This window comes from Rhea americana, unplaced genomic scaffold, assembly GCF_003343005.1.
Source record: "Rhea americana isolate MKP2758 unplaced genomic scaffold, rheAme1 scaffold_32, whole genome shotgun sequence".
In the NCBI taxonomy this organism is placed as follows: domain Eukaryota; kingdom Metazoa; phylum Chordata; class Aves; order Rheiformes; family Rheidae; genus Rhea; species Rhea americana.
Window position 1 is genome coordinate 7,007,945 of NW_028186446.1, and position 19,616 is coordinate 7,027,560.

At 37.2% G+C, this 19,616-nt stretch overlaps 1 protein-coding gene across 4 annotated transcripts in view; it reads right to left on the reverse strand.

The window, feature by feature from the left end:
* The window catches only part of THSD7A (thrombospondin type 1 domain containing 7A), a 204,333-nt gene that overhangs the window by 125,381 nt on the left and 59,336 nt on the right, over positions 1-19,616 (reverse strand). For all 4 annotated transcript variants that reach the window (XM_085310555.1, XM_085310558.1, XM_085310556.1 and 1 more), the window contains exon 2: positions 1,277-2,108. In XM_085310555.1, coding sequence (XP_085166681.1) covers positions 1,277-2,108 — 832 coding nt within the window. The remainder of the gene's footprint in view (positions 1-1,276; positions 2,109-19,616) is intronic.

Consider the following 19,616-nt stretch of genomic DNA (forward strand, 5'->3'; position numbering starts at 1 on the left):
GTTAGGAAAATGAAGTACTCATATCACTTTGGGATATAAGTAGATTGTAAATAAGTCAGGACTTACTGTGTTTGGGGATGTGGGTCCTGTTGTTAGACACTACATTCAGGCATGTAGAAATGAAAATTTTTAATTATTTACTTGAACTTCTGAGTTTAAATATACTCAAAAGACCTGTCCACTATACTAAAAAAACTATAATATATGCTTTTGCACAGGTATGGTCAAATCAATTACAATTCTGTGACAGGATTTTTAATTACAAAAGCTCAGAGTAAAATATCCTAGTAAAAAGTTCATAAATGCTAATCGAGCTGCAGTGGGTGTCAACCTGATTTAGCAAGATCTCATTCATTTCACAGTTGAAGTTAAATTGGTTAACTGCGTACTGTTCTAGAGGAAAGGAAGCTGAATCACATCACAGACAGGAAAAGGTAAAAGAGAAATCAAAAGGTTTCAAATCGAAGCAAAATATGCTAGGGGACAGGAAGGAAAAAACATGAGCTAGTAAGAGAATGCCGGGYAGAATTGCCAAGTGGAAAATAATATGGTGACAGAAATGTACTCAAAAGCCTATGGAAAGTGTTAAGTAAACATTTGTGATTGCCTAAATCCTGGAAAAATAATATATATGTAAAATAAAACATGGGAAGGGAGCATCAATACCAGAAAAAAAGGATAGCAAAAGAGAAAGAAACATGTGAACGAAGGTACGTGGAAGAAACAGAGGATTCACAGTCTCCTTTTGACAAATTTTGCCATAGGAGGCAAAAAGGACAAACAATATGCTTTTCTATTTTGAAGCAGAAAATATTGGAAGGAATAGCTTCTGTGTTCTCATGCAGCATCTTTCTTTGTTTTCTACGCCTATTAGCTGCCAAACCTATCTGATTCTCCTGCTACTCCTTCTGCCTAAAGCGTTAAAAGCAGGAAGGTGGGTATCACTGGCTCCTAATGTGTGTGACTTCCTATGGACTAAAGACCTGCCTAAACCCACAGAAAGAGAAGAGCCATTTGATAAATCACATACAGTTTTTGCTTAGAGAAACAAAGCCTATGATGTTAGTGTAGTTTCATAGTGCACTTTTAYGTGATGCCTGGATCATCAGCACAGCTTGCGTCTGATCATGAGAGGGATGTCCAAATTGGAAATAGTGCATGTGCTACATTGAGCTTAAGGCCTGTGCAAAATACCACCATTGTGCAGTTTTTGCATGCTTTACTTAAAAGCAAATAGAGACAAATAAAGATATGCAAATTAATTAATAGTGATTACCTCAAAGCTGCAGTTTTCCCATTTTTGTGAGTACAAGTAACCTGCCTGGTCTGATACCCAATTTGTATGTCCCAATATTTGTTCTCCTGTCTGTTTTGCCTGTTTCGATTCCTCTTCTTCTTAATTAACTCACGAGCCTCAGGATCCCGTACTGCTTTTTCTCTATCTTTTTCCTTGTCTTTGTTCTTCCCTCGCTTCCTCGCTTGCCTTATCTGCCGCGAGTGGGGCACCGAGCAGGCACTCCAGGGTCCCACGTTTAGGCTGTACATGCTTTCTTGCATAGCACAGGGGCTAGACTGGCAGATCTGAAATTCAGTCAGGTTGGGACAAGCAGAGCCACCGAACTGCGGCGGAGCCACGACGTGGCGGGTTCGGTGCTGCAGCCCGCTGCCGCAGGTCTTGGAGCACTCCGACCACGGGGCAAATTCGGCCACGATGCAGTCCTGCCGGCAGGGGATGAGGCACGCCTGCTCCTGCCGAGGCTTGGGCTCAAAGTACTCGCATATGACATCCTCGGCCGGGACGCCGTTGACTTTCTGAATGCAGGTCACGTCCCTCACCTGGATGCCTTCCTCGCCTTTGAGGCACTCGGCGGGTTTCTCGTGGCCCCTGGCCAGGACGGGCCGGCACTGATTCCAGCTGCCCAGCTGCCAGTCGTAGAGCTCCTTGTGCCAGTCGCACACGCGGAAGCAGTGCTGCTGGTTGTCCGGCCTCTCCACCTGCTTGCAGTTCGTGGGCAGGGTCGTCCAGCCCTCCACGTGGGCACACCACACCGCTCGCGTCTGGATGCCACCCGGGCCGCACTCGTCTCCCATGCATCGCCCCCACGGACCTGGAAAACAAGACGAGATGCTGACGTCGTGCTTGCTCTCCTATCATGGAGCAAAGCTCACAGAACCACTTATGCGCTTCCTGCTCCCCTACAAATATCAGCCTTAGAGAAACTCCGCAAAGGAATTAGTATGGGATTATTATTCATCATCTAATTTTATGATAACAAATGTATTTCACTTTTTGGCCTAGACAAATTAAATACTTAATTTCAAGAGCATAAAGAGGGATTAATCACACTGGGGAACTGAGAAGTCACAATCATCATATGGTTTTGRTTTGCGTGATGCTACACAAAGTCCTTCCCTCCAAGGCATTTATCTAATCTCTCATCTGCACGAAAACCCTTTCTTTGATTGTTTTAGCTTTTGCTTAGTTTTTCTACTGTACTATTCTTTATACTCTGATGCCAACTATTATCAYATTCTCTTCCTTCTATATTGTATTAAGTAATGAGAGCAACATCAAAATATGTTCTGAAAAATAGGGGCCATTTCAGGTCATGGTAGACCAGTTCTGCTCTTTCCTCTATTATAACCACAATAAAAAACATAAGTAGGTTAAAGGAGTGTTTATTCCACACAATGCGTGAAATGACTTGCATGGAATATGTTGTGGGAGACAGAGACTTACCAGCACTGGTAACTCATAAAAGAACATAAATTATTATTTTTTAAATCTGTAAGTACTCCACATTATCCTAACAACAGTAACAGAACCAATTAAACCGTATATACCTGCATGATGATATAGTTGTTTTTCCTTTTAAAAAATATTACATTCACGAGATTAAATGCACAAATTGCACAAATCAGAGGGTAAAGAACTGAATCTTTGTTAGCTGTGAAAAGACAACATTATGCTGTTGGTATTTTTCTGTTTTTAAGACCCCCTCAAACAGGTCTAACCTGGAAAGCATTGTTTATACATTTTGCATTAACTTACTATGAAAGAAGAAAAGATCAAGCATTCAGGAAAACAACTACAACGATTTCCCAAATAAAAAATGTCTACCTGCATTAAACAAATGCAAATTTTATCAGGCAGTTGTTATCCAGAAGACAGTTTTTCTGATTGCGAAGTGCTAATGTTTCATGAAAAAATCTGTGGCCAGATCATGCAATCCTTTTCATCTGAATGACCCCGTGACCGTAACAAGACTATTTGCGTGAGCAGAGCTGCAGGATTTGCAGGGCTGAGCCTCTGTTGTTTCCCAAGCAGGTTATTAAAGGAATAGTGGTAGTAGGTTAAAGGAATTATGACAGATACAAATTATTTAAAACACTTTCTCATTTAATGATTGAAAGGAGTATGAGGCCGTATCCTACTACCTATTCCCATGGACTTTAAAACTCTCATTGACTTCACCAGAAGTGTCAACTGTTCATCCAACACTAATTGCTGTAGCAGTGTGGGGACCAGATTGATGCTGGCCTCTGCACTCAGCCTCTGTGCTCCTCACTGCCGTTTCATGGAGCAGACACTCGCTGAGGCACGCTGCAGCTGAACAGTTTGTTTGTGGTTCTAAAATCCTAAGCATTAATACCAGATAGYAATGCCAGCTGGCAGAGACCTATTCAGTGCATGGAAACTCCTCTGCTGTTTTTTGCAGATTAAGTTTGAATTAGGGTTTCCAAGGTTTAGCTAGATACTCAGGAAAATAAATAATATTAAATACATTTCAGTTTCCATTTCAGCAAGATTACCCTACTTTATTTCTAACCAGCCTTCCACAAGTAACACAATCATTTCTGTATTTAATTTTTTAGAGTACTTATACTGACTTAAGAGATATACCATTTCCAAAGAAAATTACGTTGAAACTCTATTTGAAAATAACTACTGACTTTAAAAGAATAAAATGGCATAAAACCACCAACTAAAGCAAAGATATTAATTTAATAGTTACTGAACATACAGCTAAGTCATTTGTCTTGCAAACTGCAAACTCCTGTCTTATCACATCACTGCATCCTGTGTATAACACGTGTGTGCAATTAAGGAACCCCTCTTTACTGGTCAGATCTTTACTACTATACTCCAGGTGAAGAACTGCTGCTTTGGGATTCTACCAAACCTGAAATCATCAATTATCCAAGAAAGCTTGCTTGACAGCTAAGCATTGCAAATCCAATGCATTACCATGTTTATACTAATGCAAATATTAAAAATTTTAACCTCAATGCATTAAATTCTGCCTTCACTAATATAAATATGAAAGAAATATAAGAAAAAACCTGCACATGGGTGTGATAATTGGGCATCAAATAAGCTCCTTGAACAGATTACAATAGGGTTGCTTTTAGGACTTGATTTTCAGTGCAGAGGAACCTTGAGGTGCACAAACAGGCTCATTTACTAAACACAGCGCTATTCTGCTTTTGTTGTGAAGTAGTGTGCAATTTTATAAAAGCATTGCTAGTAAGTACTAACCAACCACATTTATGCGAACCTCTGAGCAACCTACTACTCAGCACCTCTAGGTCACACAGCTAATATTGGTGATCTATCTGATCCTACCCCTATATCTAAGTTGATTCAGTTCTTCATACAATAAGGGAAAAGTGCAATTATATATACAGYCTTTAAGTTTCAGTATAAAATAATCTAGTTAGAGCATAAAGCTGTAAGTTCTACAACAGCTTAAATTTTCACTCTAATGCATACTTTATATGACCATGATAGAGCCTTAAGGTGAGCCACAATTTTGCAGTAGATCTATTAGCACTTTCCCCTGCAGCAAAATCCCTAAAAAGACTGAAGGGTTTCCAAACTCAAACAAATCAACTTCCATCTGCATAAAAACGTAAAACTCAATGATGGGGGTTTCTTGAAGAAAGCAAGTTGCAACCAAAAGGGAAAACAAAAATAAAGTCAGTAGTAGACAATTTTCAGCCTGCCTCCTGYGCCTCCACGGCRAGCCTGCGCTGCTCACCACTTCAGCGACTTTCCAAGTGACAACAAAYTCTGTCCTGTGCTCACCGGTCCCCAGAAATCCAGCATCCTCCACAGCCTGGCCACCTGCATCCCCACCATCACCAGCACCTTCCCAAACCTTCTCTCCTTTGCATGCCTGCTATTTCTCCAACTCTAYAGACAGGCTCACCAACCACTTCTTCAAAGAATGCAACAAGGTATTAAAACTTCTAAAACTAAACAAAAATCGAAATGGGTACCATTCTTCACAACAAGAAGACATTTCTCTTTGGGGTTATGGAGAAATAAAAAAAAAAAGAAGGAGGAAAGTAACATTTCCCATACTTAGTGTTTATTATTAGAAGAGTGAGAGTGAGTTTCAAGCTAACTTCAAATGAATCCACCTTAAAACACAGCTCAGCAGTCTCAACAGTCTACTTTAACCCAATTGTCTTATGAGGTGGGAGCTGGAAGGGAAATTTCAGTTCTGTTACCTTCTTTAGCTTTTTAAAACATGAAAAAACAAATGAACTGAAACTTACTTTGATCAATATTATTCTGAGAAACAGTAAAACTGTTTTTTCATGTGGAAGCAATTGCTGGCAGCCACATTAACCAAGACTTCTATCAGTTTTAATTTGCACGCTGCTTTGAAATCTTCAGTTATCCACTTTTGTTTATAGGGCCAAGAGTTACTGCTCTTAGCCTTAAGTACCTAACCGAAGAGGCTTGTTGCCATCGGTTCTTTATATAGTCCAGAGAGAGAGAGAGAGAGAGAGAGAGGAGACTCCTGTAATTCTCTTTGCAGGTACCTATCTCTTTTCACTGATGCCTGCAAGAGCCTGCAATAGCAGTCTTCCAATTTGGCGGCCTCAAACACATTGCAAGCATCAGGGCCAGACACAGTTATCTTTCTAAAACAAACACAGAAGCAGGCCAAGAAACATCTCTGAACTGACTAGAGTGTCTTTGCAACTTTGTCCAAATAACACACAAGAAAGAAATGCATCAAAAAGTGTACTAAACCCACTGTTTTCTTTTTCCTGATTGCCACAGATTGAAGAGAAAGCACCTACTGCATGCTCACAGCATGTCTTTTCCTGATCAAGAAAACATCATTGAAGATCCTCCATACATGACGAAAAGATCATAAGGTAGAGACTTCAGATGATCCTCAGAAGCATGAGGATCCACCTTGTATGAAGTATAACAAGTATAGATCACCCACAACATACCATTTTTTTATATTAAATCATTATTAGGGGCAGTCCTTGCAAACTTTTGTACATATGTGGCTGACTTGCAGTTTTAAATTACCACATCAGACTGCAGAGAACAGGAACACAGGGAGAGACATTCAGTTATCAAGAATAAGTCTCATACTTAACACGACCCGTAAACATTTGTGAATATGACATTTTGGGACAAAGATTCATCTAGCAGGAGCCAGTCCATCATGGGATTTTCACTACAGTGCTGTGGGGGACTGGTGCAGGGGAGCTGCTCCTCCAGAAATCCTCAGCTGATATCAAACACTACTCATAACAGAAAATCTTTAGGAGAGATGTCTAGTGAAATCAAGGCCTCATGATCACATGTGATGTTTTAATCTGCTTTTTATGAACATCTTTAGGTTCTCCATCTCCCACTGAAGCAGTCTTTGTACATCTACTCTGCTTTCCCTCCTATGCACGGATTCAGTCACCATGAGGCAGTGGGACCTGTGTGTCCAAGTGTTTCTTGGGATTTTATATATAACATATTTAGATGTTGTGCCTTGCCTGTACTTGTACCGTGAAAATACCACCATTTATCAGTTTACTGTTTAATCAGTGTATTACAAACAGTAATTAAAAAAATAAACAGGCAGTTAGCTTCTTATAGCATTGGAAATTATCACTGCAGTCATAGTGCGTTTGAAATGTTATTTGTAATTCTTTGTCTTGAAACAGATTGCTGCAAAACACAATACTAAGATTTTTTCTAACCTTTTGGAGGATTAACTTTTATTTTTGTTAGGGAACAGGAAAGTAAGTGAAATTACCATTACCAAAATTACCATTACTGTAAATTTATTCTGAAATTTCAGAGAGTGATCACAGTGAGAACAAAGCAAGCTATCATAGTATTTACTATCTTATCTTACACATTAATACATTGTTTCAGGTATTAAAATTGTCGCTATCTAAATGAGAAACAACTTTTGAACACAGATCCTGGGCAAATAAGGCTGTGTGAAAATCCCTGCAACTTTTCTCCCTTAGAAGTACACACACAAAAAAACAAAACAAAGCAAGTCCCCAACTACCCTCAAACAAAAGACCCAAACACCTGATAACAAGCATGCCTTAAAGCATAAAGCAAGGAATTACTCCCTTCACTGATAGTTTCTTCACTGATTTCATCTGAATTTTGCTGCACTTTCAGCAAAAACGGTTTTGACCCATCTTGCGTCACTGCTTTGGTATCTGTAAGAGCATTAACATTTCAATGCATTAAACAGTTTAACAAAATTAAATAGTTTAAAAAACTGCTAATTAAAAAATTGACAGTTTGTGCAGTTTGGGCTGCACAACACAACAAACAGCTTACTTTTGAGTATTTTGAGAGGACTGCATTTAAAAAGACCATTGGGAAACTGATTAGCAGAAATCTATTTTCCTTAAGTTTAGATGGAACCTACCTTTAAATAAGACCAGAGACCCCCAATTTCTTTACAGTAAGAGGAAGCTGTGACGAGGGCCAAGGAGCTTAACTGGGTGAAACGGGACCGACGGTCAGAAGGGCACAAACATTACAAGATACAGCCCCAGAAAGAGCAGCAAATCTCAGGAGGGGTGAGAAAGCCACAGGTGCAAAAGCCTTCGGGGGGCTCGGGGGACGATGCTGAACGCCAGGGGCACCCCCAGAGCGGGGCCAGGCTAGCAGCAGCAGCGCGAGCAGCCGCCCACAGAGGATAACGCAGGTTCGGCTTCACTCTGCAGCCAGAATCACTTGCAGATCCACTCGGTTAAGTGAAAATGCAACAAGCATGGGTGTAAGTCGGGATTGTACGCTTACGTTAGCTACGCTTGCTTTACACAGTTAAGGATAAAGGGAAAACAACTGCTGTTGCAACGGATATTTTATTGCATGCATTAGCTAATTGAGGAAAGGCTAAACAGGGCACAGGGTAGCAGTAATACAGACACATTGTCTCCTGCATTAGGAGGAAGTAAAAGAGCAAAATGCCTTAAAGCTAGATAAATTTGTGATAGCTTTTATATATATATATATATATAGACTCTGATACAGAGCCAACACGACAAACTGGTAGCACTGGGAAACACAGATTCCCTAATTCACACTATAAGGAATGCCAAGAGAGATGATGATGGTCATCGATAGATAAACCCTGTAATTTTACATCTTTCCCACGCATTGGGGGACCTCCCCGCCCCAGGCGCCCTGTTTCCGACAGGCCTCGCTCCCGCACAGGCTCCCCTGCGGGGGAACCAGGCACCACCTTGGCTGTCCTCTCTCTGCAGCGCTTTTGTCTTTCTTAGCTCTCTTTCAGACGTTGAAAGGAGCAGACAAGACAGTGTCTGCATCAAAGAAAACAGATTTGGGATATGGAAGACAGACATAAAAAGAAAGGAGTCTCAACAGAGCAAAACATAACAGGATTTGGAAGATAATGGAAAATTAAATATATCTACAAAAGATTTCACACCTAGGTCACGCTTTTTTTTTTTTTCCTGACAGCGAGTGAGAATGCTAACCACACCGCAGCTAAAATAATTTCAGAATCTGAAGTTGTTTGTATTTTTCAAGTTAAAAAATCTGAAAACTAATATTTGAAGAAAATGCTGTGATGTAGATGAATCTAACCTATAAATCAGACCGTGTTCACCCAGCTTCCCAGGACCCACCTTCAAACACTTGGACAAAGGCAAACTTCAAGGTATATAAAAATCAGGCATTTAGATTACTTTCTAGCTGTGCAGTTTTGCATATAATTATTAAGTCATTTTTCAAGTGTGGGTCCTTCTGCCCCGCCAATATCCTTTGGGAAAGTGCATGCACACACGTTTTCAATGCTGTTTATGGTAAAATAACATACCATAACTCTGTTTCAAACTTTCTCATAAAGTCATGAAACATAACACACAACAAATAAGCATAGGAGTAACCATACCACTTTATATTTTGACATAAAAATTACAAAAATCACGACTTATTCAGTGCTTCCCTAACTGAGAATTTTCATACTAAACTTTCAGGAATTGCTAGAACCAAATTTTACTTATTATTTACTTAGGAGTACAGCAAGTACTCCTTTTTTACATTAGGAAACAGTTGTCACTAGAACAAAGTTGTGCACCTGATTAGAAAAAAATTTTGAGTTTAACATGCCTTCCCAGAATTAGCATTGGGTTTTTGTGCCATAATTCATGGTAGCTTAACATTTTAATATTGTGTTTCTCTTGGTGAAGTGTTTTTTTTTTGTTTGTTTTTTTTTTAGCTTTGCTCCCTCCTTAACATTGATATTGAATTTTTTTTTCATCTATTGTAGATACGGGGAGAGTAAATAGTATATATTTTTCTAGTATGCAAAACACATAGAGAAACATAACAGTTTTAATAATTTTCTCCTTTATTTATTATAATGCTAGTTCTCCATTCCCCAGACTGCGAGGTCTGAAAATCTGCTAATTCAACATATGAAAATAATAATAAAAAAAAATCATTGTATTTGCTTTGTTGTTCTGGCTGCAGATTCAATTTTTTCAATAAACTGCAGGAGGGCTTGCACTCTCCATACCACATTTCTTCCCAAAGTAATTTGAATGTACAGAGGCATAACACCATGAAAATCTATCTACACCAAAGCTATCGAGAGCCTCCAGCTCTCAGTAGTTGTGCAACATGATAATCTTATGTATACGCTAGCATGTGCACAAACATGAAAGGCTGATAGCCCACAGTGCAGAACTATCTAGCTTTGTATTTTTGTCATAACCTGTAATGAAATCTTTTTCTTTAGGCTTATAATAAACTTGAGCTAATTCTCAAAGCATTATTCAAATTTTAAAACAGTTCTTCCTCCAAACCTTTTTTTTTTTAGCATTAGTTCCTCTAACTGTATATATTTCTTAAACATAGTATAGCAGTAACAGCCAAATGAATATTGAATGAATACACGAAAGGAATATTTAATCGAAGCAGCATGCTTTAAAGAGAAATAGAGTTCTACAAAGCAATTACATTGCTTTGAGCCTCTAGTCAGGTTGTAATAAATACTTCTGATACTGTAAGATATGCAGTACAGTCTCCTGTAGCCCATAGTCTGTTTATGCGTAAAGCTGGTTCATGAACGTTTCTCAATTTCCTGAGAAGTGGTGCTAAGCCACTCTAATGTATTTTTCAAATTCCTCTCCTTACACTCTCTCTCAAATTACAGTGCTGACTGAAAAGCCACATAAGATTCTCCTGACAAAATGCTGATTCCCACACAATACACACAATATAAACACAGCAAACTTGCTTGCAGGCTTCGTAAGTTGGATGAAAGACTATCAGTCTTTGCTTGCATCTCTCCAATGCACATCTGTTTTATCTTTTTTGATTGTTAATTCTTCAAGGCTGCTCTGCATCTCTTTCTAAGAATGCAAGAAAGCTATCCTGTGTCAGATCTACAGTAATAAAAAGCACGGGCCTAGAGGAGAGTATAGAGATAGGAAAAGCATATAAAATGCTTTTGGTAGTGCTCTCCCAGCCTCCCACCATATTCAACTCAAATATCACTGCAGACATGTTTGTACAACCTTTCTAATATAATTAATACCCATGCATTGACACCACAGCAAGAATGTCTATGTGCTTCTCAACTGCCTCCTGAGGAAGATGAGTTTTAGAAATCACATGAGAAACTCTTAAATTCACTGTTATGTCTTACTGCTGTGCAAGGTATCAGAAAAATAATGCTAGAAAATACATTGCATTAACCTACTTTTCCTTATGTGGTGTGTGCATGTGGAGGAACAAAAATTAAAACCACTTCCACAAACAGCAGAGCCAATTATGAGCAAATTTCTGAAATCAGTAATGACTTCCAAAAATTATGGAGTCTGTAATTATGACTGAATACTAGCATTTTACAGTGAAAGTTTAAATTACATGAGCAACAATTACACCACCACAAACGATTCTTATCTGTATCCCTGCAGATTTTTACAGCTCTATCTGCATCAGAATCAAATTGTATGGGATAGACTACATAGAAAACTGATTTACGATCTACTGCCTGTCAAAGATGAGGGTTTGACTTGTATAGATTAATCTTAGCTTTTTCTCCTTGGTTTTGAGCTAAGATTCACTGTTTTCTCCTCATTGGTATTTTGCATTCAAATCGCTCACAGATCTCACAGCAAGTTTCTGTGGAAACTGCTGCATTTTAACTGAAATACATCTAAGAAAACCTCTCAGTGTGAAAATCTCTTTGCTAGTGAGCATTCGTGGAATTGTAGACTTTYGCACTAATTCACCTAATTGAATTTTTAATTGAATTTTACTTCTAACCACAGTGAAACCCAATTAGATCAACTGAAAAAAATGCTGATAGGCTTCATCTTGACTCCTAGGCATCAGCATATGCTGCTAAATCAGTTACTTGGTACAGTTAGGAGAATTTATTTGTGCGTAGAGTCCAGTGCAAACTCAGAATAATCAGCCATGCTGAACACCTTACACAGGCTTTAAGTCAACTCATTTTCACCTACTATTGTATGCTGCCATGAATCACTTGGCAACTCACTTTGTTAAACATGATTTTCTCCATTACAAGYAGCCTGCTCTCTTAAAAAAACAGAAGATAAAATATTTGTTTCAAATCAAATCAAGCTCAAGAGAATGCTTTTGTGCCTCTGCCTACTTTCCTGCCCCTTCATTTCTTCCCCTCGTTCATCGTAGCATCCTGCTGGGGCGCTGGTGGCCAGACGTGCTCACTGCAAGGCTGCCGCTGCCACAGGGTCCATCAGTCGACGCGGGCCATAGCCCTCGTGCCAGCCCAGCGGTTCCTAATCCCCGCTGGCGCTTGTATTAGCCAAGGGCAAATAAGTTGAAAACCTTCTTGACTGAACTATGAAGAAATTTACGGCTACAGCTTTTAGGAAAGAATTCAAGTATGCTAGTAAAGCCAGACATCAGAAATTAAATGAGACATCAGAAATTAAATGCAGTATTTGGGGGGCACTGACATTTTTAAAGGGTCAGACTTCCTGGAAGATGTAACGTCAGATGAGGCTGCAGGAAGTTAGTTATAAAACTGCAATTTAGTTGCATAAAGTTGGAAGCAGATTTAAGCTGTGCACCTAGCCTACTTTTAGCATGCTGGATGATCTATGCACACCATTTTTGTCTCCTTGCACTTCAGTTTCTTTATGCGAAAAGCAGAGATGACAATCTTAATTTTTAAAGTCGCTTTAGATTTAYTGATGAAAAACTGTACGTGTGAGGCAAACAGCAGCAGGAATAYGCGTCTTGTCATTTTCTGTCTGCGAGCACACAGTTTACTCAATGGCTTTCTCTTGGATTTTGCCAAAATCCCAGCTGCCTTGAAAGGTCTGTTTTAATATGAAAAGTAAGAAGMCCAGATGAAAAGCTGCTCCTCTTTCCTGACAGAAATCTTATCCACAGAGCCCCGCGTGCATACTTCTCATCTGCATCTTCACTCTGCCTTCTTAGTCAGGAGAGAGCTGATATTCAAGGATCAGATAAGGAGGTATCTCTGCATTCCTTATAGGAGTTTTCTTTGCCACCAATGGAATAAAATGAGAGACCTGARCTTAATGAATACAACTTAGATCATTTTCTGAAATTGTCCTAGTTTTGGTTTTCTTGTAATTCACTAGAACAAAGCAAAGTTTTATAAAACTGCTTCTTCTAAATACAGAACATCACATAAAATTGAAATTTTACATATGTATCTACCTTTAAATGTTTCAATTATTTAAACTATATGCTGGACTGAAATAATAATCTAGTCATAAATCTTCGAAGTGCACTAAGACTTTCTGTGTTGCTGAGACAGATTCTCCCAAGCATATCCTCTGTTCATTTATTATTTATATCACCATCTGCAGTTTGCCAAATTCCTGTGAAATCCACTTTCAATTTTTAAATGGCAACTTTCCCCTAAACCTGTTGTGTGTTCATCATAGAGACCTAGTACTTAAAGGTATGGGAAGGAAATACGACTATGCTATACAGATGTATTCTAAATAAAGGTAGCACTGTAGATCAAAGACAGATTCATATTAGTTTTGAGAGTTTTGTCAAGACAGTAGGAAACCATTCACTGCACTCTGTATAAAATAATTAATGGTTTCCTTTGAGCCCACTACAATCAATCATTTTGATTCCAACCATAACTGAAATAAATAATTAATAGTCAAAAGTGAATATTAATTAGATTCACCTGACAAATGTATTGGACAATTATATTAAGTCTATATTTGTAATGCTGAAATAAATCTACTGAACTTTTAAAATAATTTTTCTAATTTTGTTTTACAAATAAGTAATATCTTTTATGAAATATTGATGTAGCCAGCTGTTTCATCATATCAGACCATATCATAACTTTGGCTTTTAAATAGRACTCCTCATTAACCACAGCAAGGAGGACTGCTTAAAAATACATGACTTGATCTGGTCTTATCATACTGATTTATTACAAGAACCCTTAATATCCTATTAAAAATGGAGCTGGTCACTACTGAAAAAAAWWRMTRYTMTKCWRMARMWGMWGAARAAAAARAARAAAAAAAARTATTTTAATGTAAAAACTGACCTCTGCTTTAGTCTCCCATTCTCACATCAAAAAAGAGGTTTACATTTCCACTGCCAGTACAAGCGTTGATTCCTGATGTTACTTCACTGACGTCATTTTGTAAGAACACCAAAACCAGAAGAATCTCTAAACAGCAACTGAAACATTTTTTTAATTCTTATTTTTAGTTCATTTCTTTAAATGGCACCTTAGACCATCTGTACATTTGGAAGGATTTGCTTGGTTATTATGTTGGCAAACCTCCCAACTAAGAAAAGGTGAGAGATGGAAAATGCATTAGAAAACTTCAAATGTGCAAAATGATGAAGTTGAGAAAGGAACCAGGTATCAGTGACAATCTGCCTGTTTTATCTAGAAAAGCAAATACAAGAAAATTTGGGGTTTTATGTTGATTTACTTCTCCTTTGGAAGCTGCCTTCCATTATACAACAGACATATTTTTTTCTGTTCTCACAAAAATAGGCCCACCTTCAGAGTCTTCAAGAAAACCGTGGCCCTTTGGACTTCTCAGATATTGTAAGAGCCTCTTGAAAGGAAAATGTAATATAATATGCATCATTTGATATTAGTCAGCTATTTACAGAACCATTTTTTTAGTTTAAATTTTTGTTCACATTTTTGGAAAAATATAGAAATTTTATGAAAGAAATCCCAATATCATAGAAGTGCAACAGAAATCTTGCACAGGTAAAAAAAAATGCTACAAGAAAGAGGAAATTCATCTGGACAGCTCAGCATAAAGTGCAACAGGGCAAGAGAAAGCCCAACATCTCTTGTACGTACTGTTACAGTAAGTAAAAGGATGAAGGAAGCCACCTTTTGGTTTCTGCTCTTTCTGAAAATCAATCAGAAATCTAGAAGCCCATSTAGGAAAGATGATAAACAGGAGAGTACTACCTCCGCCAGGTATACCTCTGTGAAAGGGGTTCAAATGCTAAAGTAAATCAAATTCACATTATTATAGCAGGTTTAACACCAAAGGCTTCCATTATACTTAACAGAAAATGGTTTACATGGCTTTTGTCTTCACTGTGACAAAACTCTTATCATCATCAGAACCTTAGGAATAATTTAACCAAACCTTGAAATAAAACAAGGCTATATTTAAAACAAATGCGATGAAACATGGCAAAAACACTATGGAGAGACTACCATACCTAGTCTAACTGTAGATGAAAATTGAAATATAGACATATCAGTATCAAATACAAAAGGAAATAAGTATTTGATTACATATTTTCCAGAATTTCAATTTCTAATCCCACAAAATCAAAGTTTAAAAGAGTATCTAAGGACTAAAAGATTTTATGGATAACAAATGGATAAATACATTAAGTAGACAGTAAGAAAATGCTATCTGTAAAGGATTTATGTTCAAGAACTATACAATTTGGTACAAAGTCTGTATCTTTCAAGGGACAGTTAATAATTTTAATTCCATACCATAGATTCTGTATCTGTATTTTACAAAAACCATCCATGGAATTAAAAAATGTAACTACTGGAATATGCCCATAAACTTTAAAAGTATAATGCACATTCACACTTCATTAAATATCAACTACACTGTAGAAACTCAAGTCTAAATATTTTTAGGATTACAACTTCAGTAGACATTATAATGCACTCTTTATAGATTACCATAAGCATTAAATCTTCTTTAAGTTTTATTTTCATAAAACAATGTAAGTGTACGTAAGTTACTTCTGACAATTTTTCTTTCTGTTAACAAAAAATACTAGATAAATATTGAACTTCTTTTCCACACAGTGGGGGAATATTCCACATCCACATTTGCTTTAAAGGATAAAATATGTACGTGGAGGACATCTGTACTTTTGAATAAGGGCCTGATCATTTATGATTATTGATGGTAGTAGAAAGTTCAGGACATCGTGTAGTTATTAAGAAGCTACTGTAGCTGAAATTAGGAAAAAAAGTATTTGAAAACCTGTCTGCAAACCAATTCATCAAAACTGCTGAAATGCTGCTATTATGTCAGGTTCAAATATCTATTAGCTAAATAATTTCCCAACTTCACATCCTTCACTTTGTTAATACAATCACCTGGACCCGAACTCCTGAGTGTAACTTTAWAAGAGAACTCAGAGAGAGACAAGTCTGACTAATGCTCAAAAAAAGAAAGCGCCTTTTGGCAATTAAAAAAAAAAAATCAATTTTAAAACATTTCAAAAAGCAAGTTCAAATGAGCAAAGATTCATTGTTAAATAGGACAAAGGAGGATGCTCAGTCTCATCATGCTAAATAACAAATCTTATTTTCTGAAAAGGCAGAACCAACATTATAACAATTTAGCACAGTTTCTTTGGCTACATCGCTTAGGAAATTAGAAATGTCACTCTGTTTGAATTCACCTTCAAGCAAGAAGGTTAACTCATTGGCAGGGAAATTTTAACAGGTCAGATCCTTCAAAATCAATAATCAGCTGGGCTGGAGATATCTTTCAAAAGGGATAACTTCAATTAAAACAACCGTCACCAGAGATAATGAGTAGAGAAGGAAGGTTAGCGTTGGACAAAGAAACAGTCGCCCTCTTGCCAAATAGGTGATGCAAAGATCCGTATCAGCCTGCACTACACTGAAAAAAAAAAAATCTTCAAAAGGCTCTGAAAAACAGAAAGATCATTTTGTTCCAAGGGCACTCTTCACAAAGGGAAAAGAAAAAGGTGAGAGAGACTGGAAAATCTTTTCTAATCATTTTTATAACACATCAGCATGAAAATGTTCTCTGAGCTCTGAAGGAAAGAAAGAACAGAAAAACCATTATGGGAATTTCAGTGTCTCAAAAGRCATTTACAGTGACCTCATGGTCACTGTTTCTTTCTAGAGAACTTGAAGAAATAATTATCTATGCAGGCTACATTAGTAGCCATAAAATCTCTGTTATCRTCTTCAGATGCACTACGTGAAAAACAAATTTTGTCCTAGTAGGGACACACACACACATTTGGCTCAAGTCTCCATCATAATACAAAATTTGACTCAATTCCAATTTTATTGGAGATGTTCTTGCTTCTTCTTAAAATTTGATATTTGTGGTTGGATAACAGTAGTTTACTTCAACTAGAAATTCTTTTCCATAAACCAGTTATAAATCAGGAGCCTAAACTTGTCTTATGTACTTTGCTCTTCATTACTTCATACTGTTGTTTCATTCTTTTTATTTTTGAATAGTATTTAAGATACTTGGAGACAAAAATTGTCACAGCAGCCTAGGGAACGCGCATGGTTGTTTCAGAAGGRCACAGTTTGTTCTACAGCAGGTGAACTTCCTTTCAGGGGAAAGTTCAACCCAGTACGACACTGCCAAAAGAAAGAAGTCAGCTGGGTAGCAAAGAGAATAAAATATACTCACAACCACATGCATCCACTTATTCTATGCAAAATCACTGCACCCTGCCTAATTAGCAAGCTCCGCATTTTTCCTTCCATTTTGACTTTTGAAGTTGATTAACCCCTCCAGAGTAGGAGGTTACAGCAGGAAGAAATATAATTTCACGTGAGTTGATTGGAATTTCCTTATAATAGCACAGGGYCATGTAAATTTTATCATAGCTGGGCATTTTAAAATAGTTGAAAATTCGCAGATGCATGACTGAAACGGCCAAAACTTAAATGAGACTACTTTCATCTCTTTGAACTGTTCAAACAAGGCACCAACAAGACATGAGATTCTCTCTCCGGAAGACTTAAGATTGAAACAAGATCCTTTTCTGGAAGATGTATTTTATCACTCATGCTCATTTATTGGCCTAAGGACTGACACCTGGCCTTACAAGGACTTACCTAGATACAGTACTAATTTAGAGAAGCAGGTGCTACCCCAACAGGGACACAGGCTAGACCAGARTCAGGGGAGGAGTATGTAATGCAGATGCAGGATAAGCAACGAGACAACTGCAAACACGTTAGAGTTTGTTTTGTTTTCGTGGGGCTTTTTTTCCTTTTCCTAGGAAGGGCTAAGCTAAACAGAAAGAAGGAAGTGCAAGAAAAGTGTAGAGAAGCATCAAAGAGAAGTGTGAATGGAGCTGAGGTATACAGACCATGATGGATGAAGAACTAAGTTTGGTCAGAAACAGTCCATCAGGAAAGGACAAGAACTCAAAAATTGCAGAATGCAATCTTCACAGTCAAAAAGTCCCCTGCTCCCCAGGCTGGAATTCCAACTCTCTCAAAAACAGAGTGAGATTATTTTGCCTCAACTGGGCAGGAATATTAAATCATTTTCAAAGTAAACAGTAATTGTACACTCCACACACTACTAATATACTGTTTTGTTAAAGAGCACTTAAAGATGCTCAACAAATGAGTGTTTATTTATGCCTGACCCTACACATTTGAAAAACCCAGAGTTTAGGTTAGATGCTAACTCAAACTAAAAGTAGAAATATTATTAATGGGGTAGGAAGCATTTTGCCAAGTTAATTTCATTTGGAGCACTGCACTGCTATTACCCAGCCAAGTGTTGTGTTACATACTAAAGAGTATATGTTATACACGAAAAGAGTAAAATATGACTGCAAAAGACTGATTGAACAATGTTAGAGGGAATGTTTGCTTTCTTCAGAGGAAAGGTAAGATACAACATATGATGTCTACAAATCACTTATTTTAAGGCTGCAAAAAGTGCTATTTTATGAAGTAATATATTTGTACTGATTAATAGATTTGAACTAAAACTATTTAAACTATTTAAAGCAACAGTATTTATTGAAAGTATGWTTCAATTTTTAAATAATCAGATAAAATGCACATTATAGTGAGAGATTTTTAAAAATCCAGCTATTTAATGTGCTCTCCTTTWACAATAATTCAAACACTAATAGCTAAAATCCAACAAAAGAAGCTCAGACAGTGACTCTTACTACTCCCTTGGTGGCCTTTAAGACTTTGGTTTCAGTGACTAATCCAGATGCTAACAGACCTTCCTCTATTGCTAGGAAGGGTATCAGAAGCTCTATAAGAAATGGAACACTTATCCCAGCAAATTCAATATTAATTGCATGTTTCACTTCAAACACTTTACAGCCAACAGGCTTTTCACTGTCAGTAACTAAGTATGTCAATTGCATTACACAAGAGTAGAAATGAAAAGAAAACTGAATAGAAATACAAGAGCATTTCTATAAAGGAGCTTTCATTAGATAATGCAAACTATCTAAAATGGTTTGTATTAAAATGATATTTTCTAATTATTCTTCAGCTTCTGTTTGTTTCTCCTGAAACACAAAGGTTTGAAAATAAAAATATAGTAGAAGCAGTTTCTAACAGAGAATGGACAAATTTAAGTAATGTTGTAACAAATGTAGGACCGATGTTTTGATTTTAGCTTGTGAGAAATACTTGGGTAGTAGYAGAACACTAAGCTGCTATCATCTACTAAGGATGTTAACATAACCCTAGAAATTTCAAAGTCCAAAATAAGGACTTTAATTATTATTCAAGTATATGCTCTTTTATCAGCTGGCAAAAAACATTCCCAGTAAATGCACTGTTTATTTTAGAAGTAATCTAGCAATAGGAACCGGAACCTTATGTTAATAATATAAGTGATTCAATATAAGTGATACACATATACATTCCCTTCTTTAGAAATGTTAAAGGTTTGATTTTTTTTTATTGTATAAATATTTCTTTATTGTTCATATAACATTACCGTTAGGTAATAATAAAGTTATTTCTGTTATTTTGTAGTATCTTACCTATTCCATACAGGCTAACTTATATTCTAGTGATGCT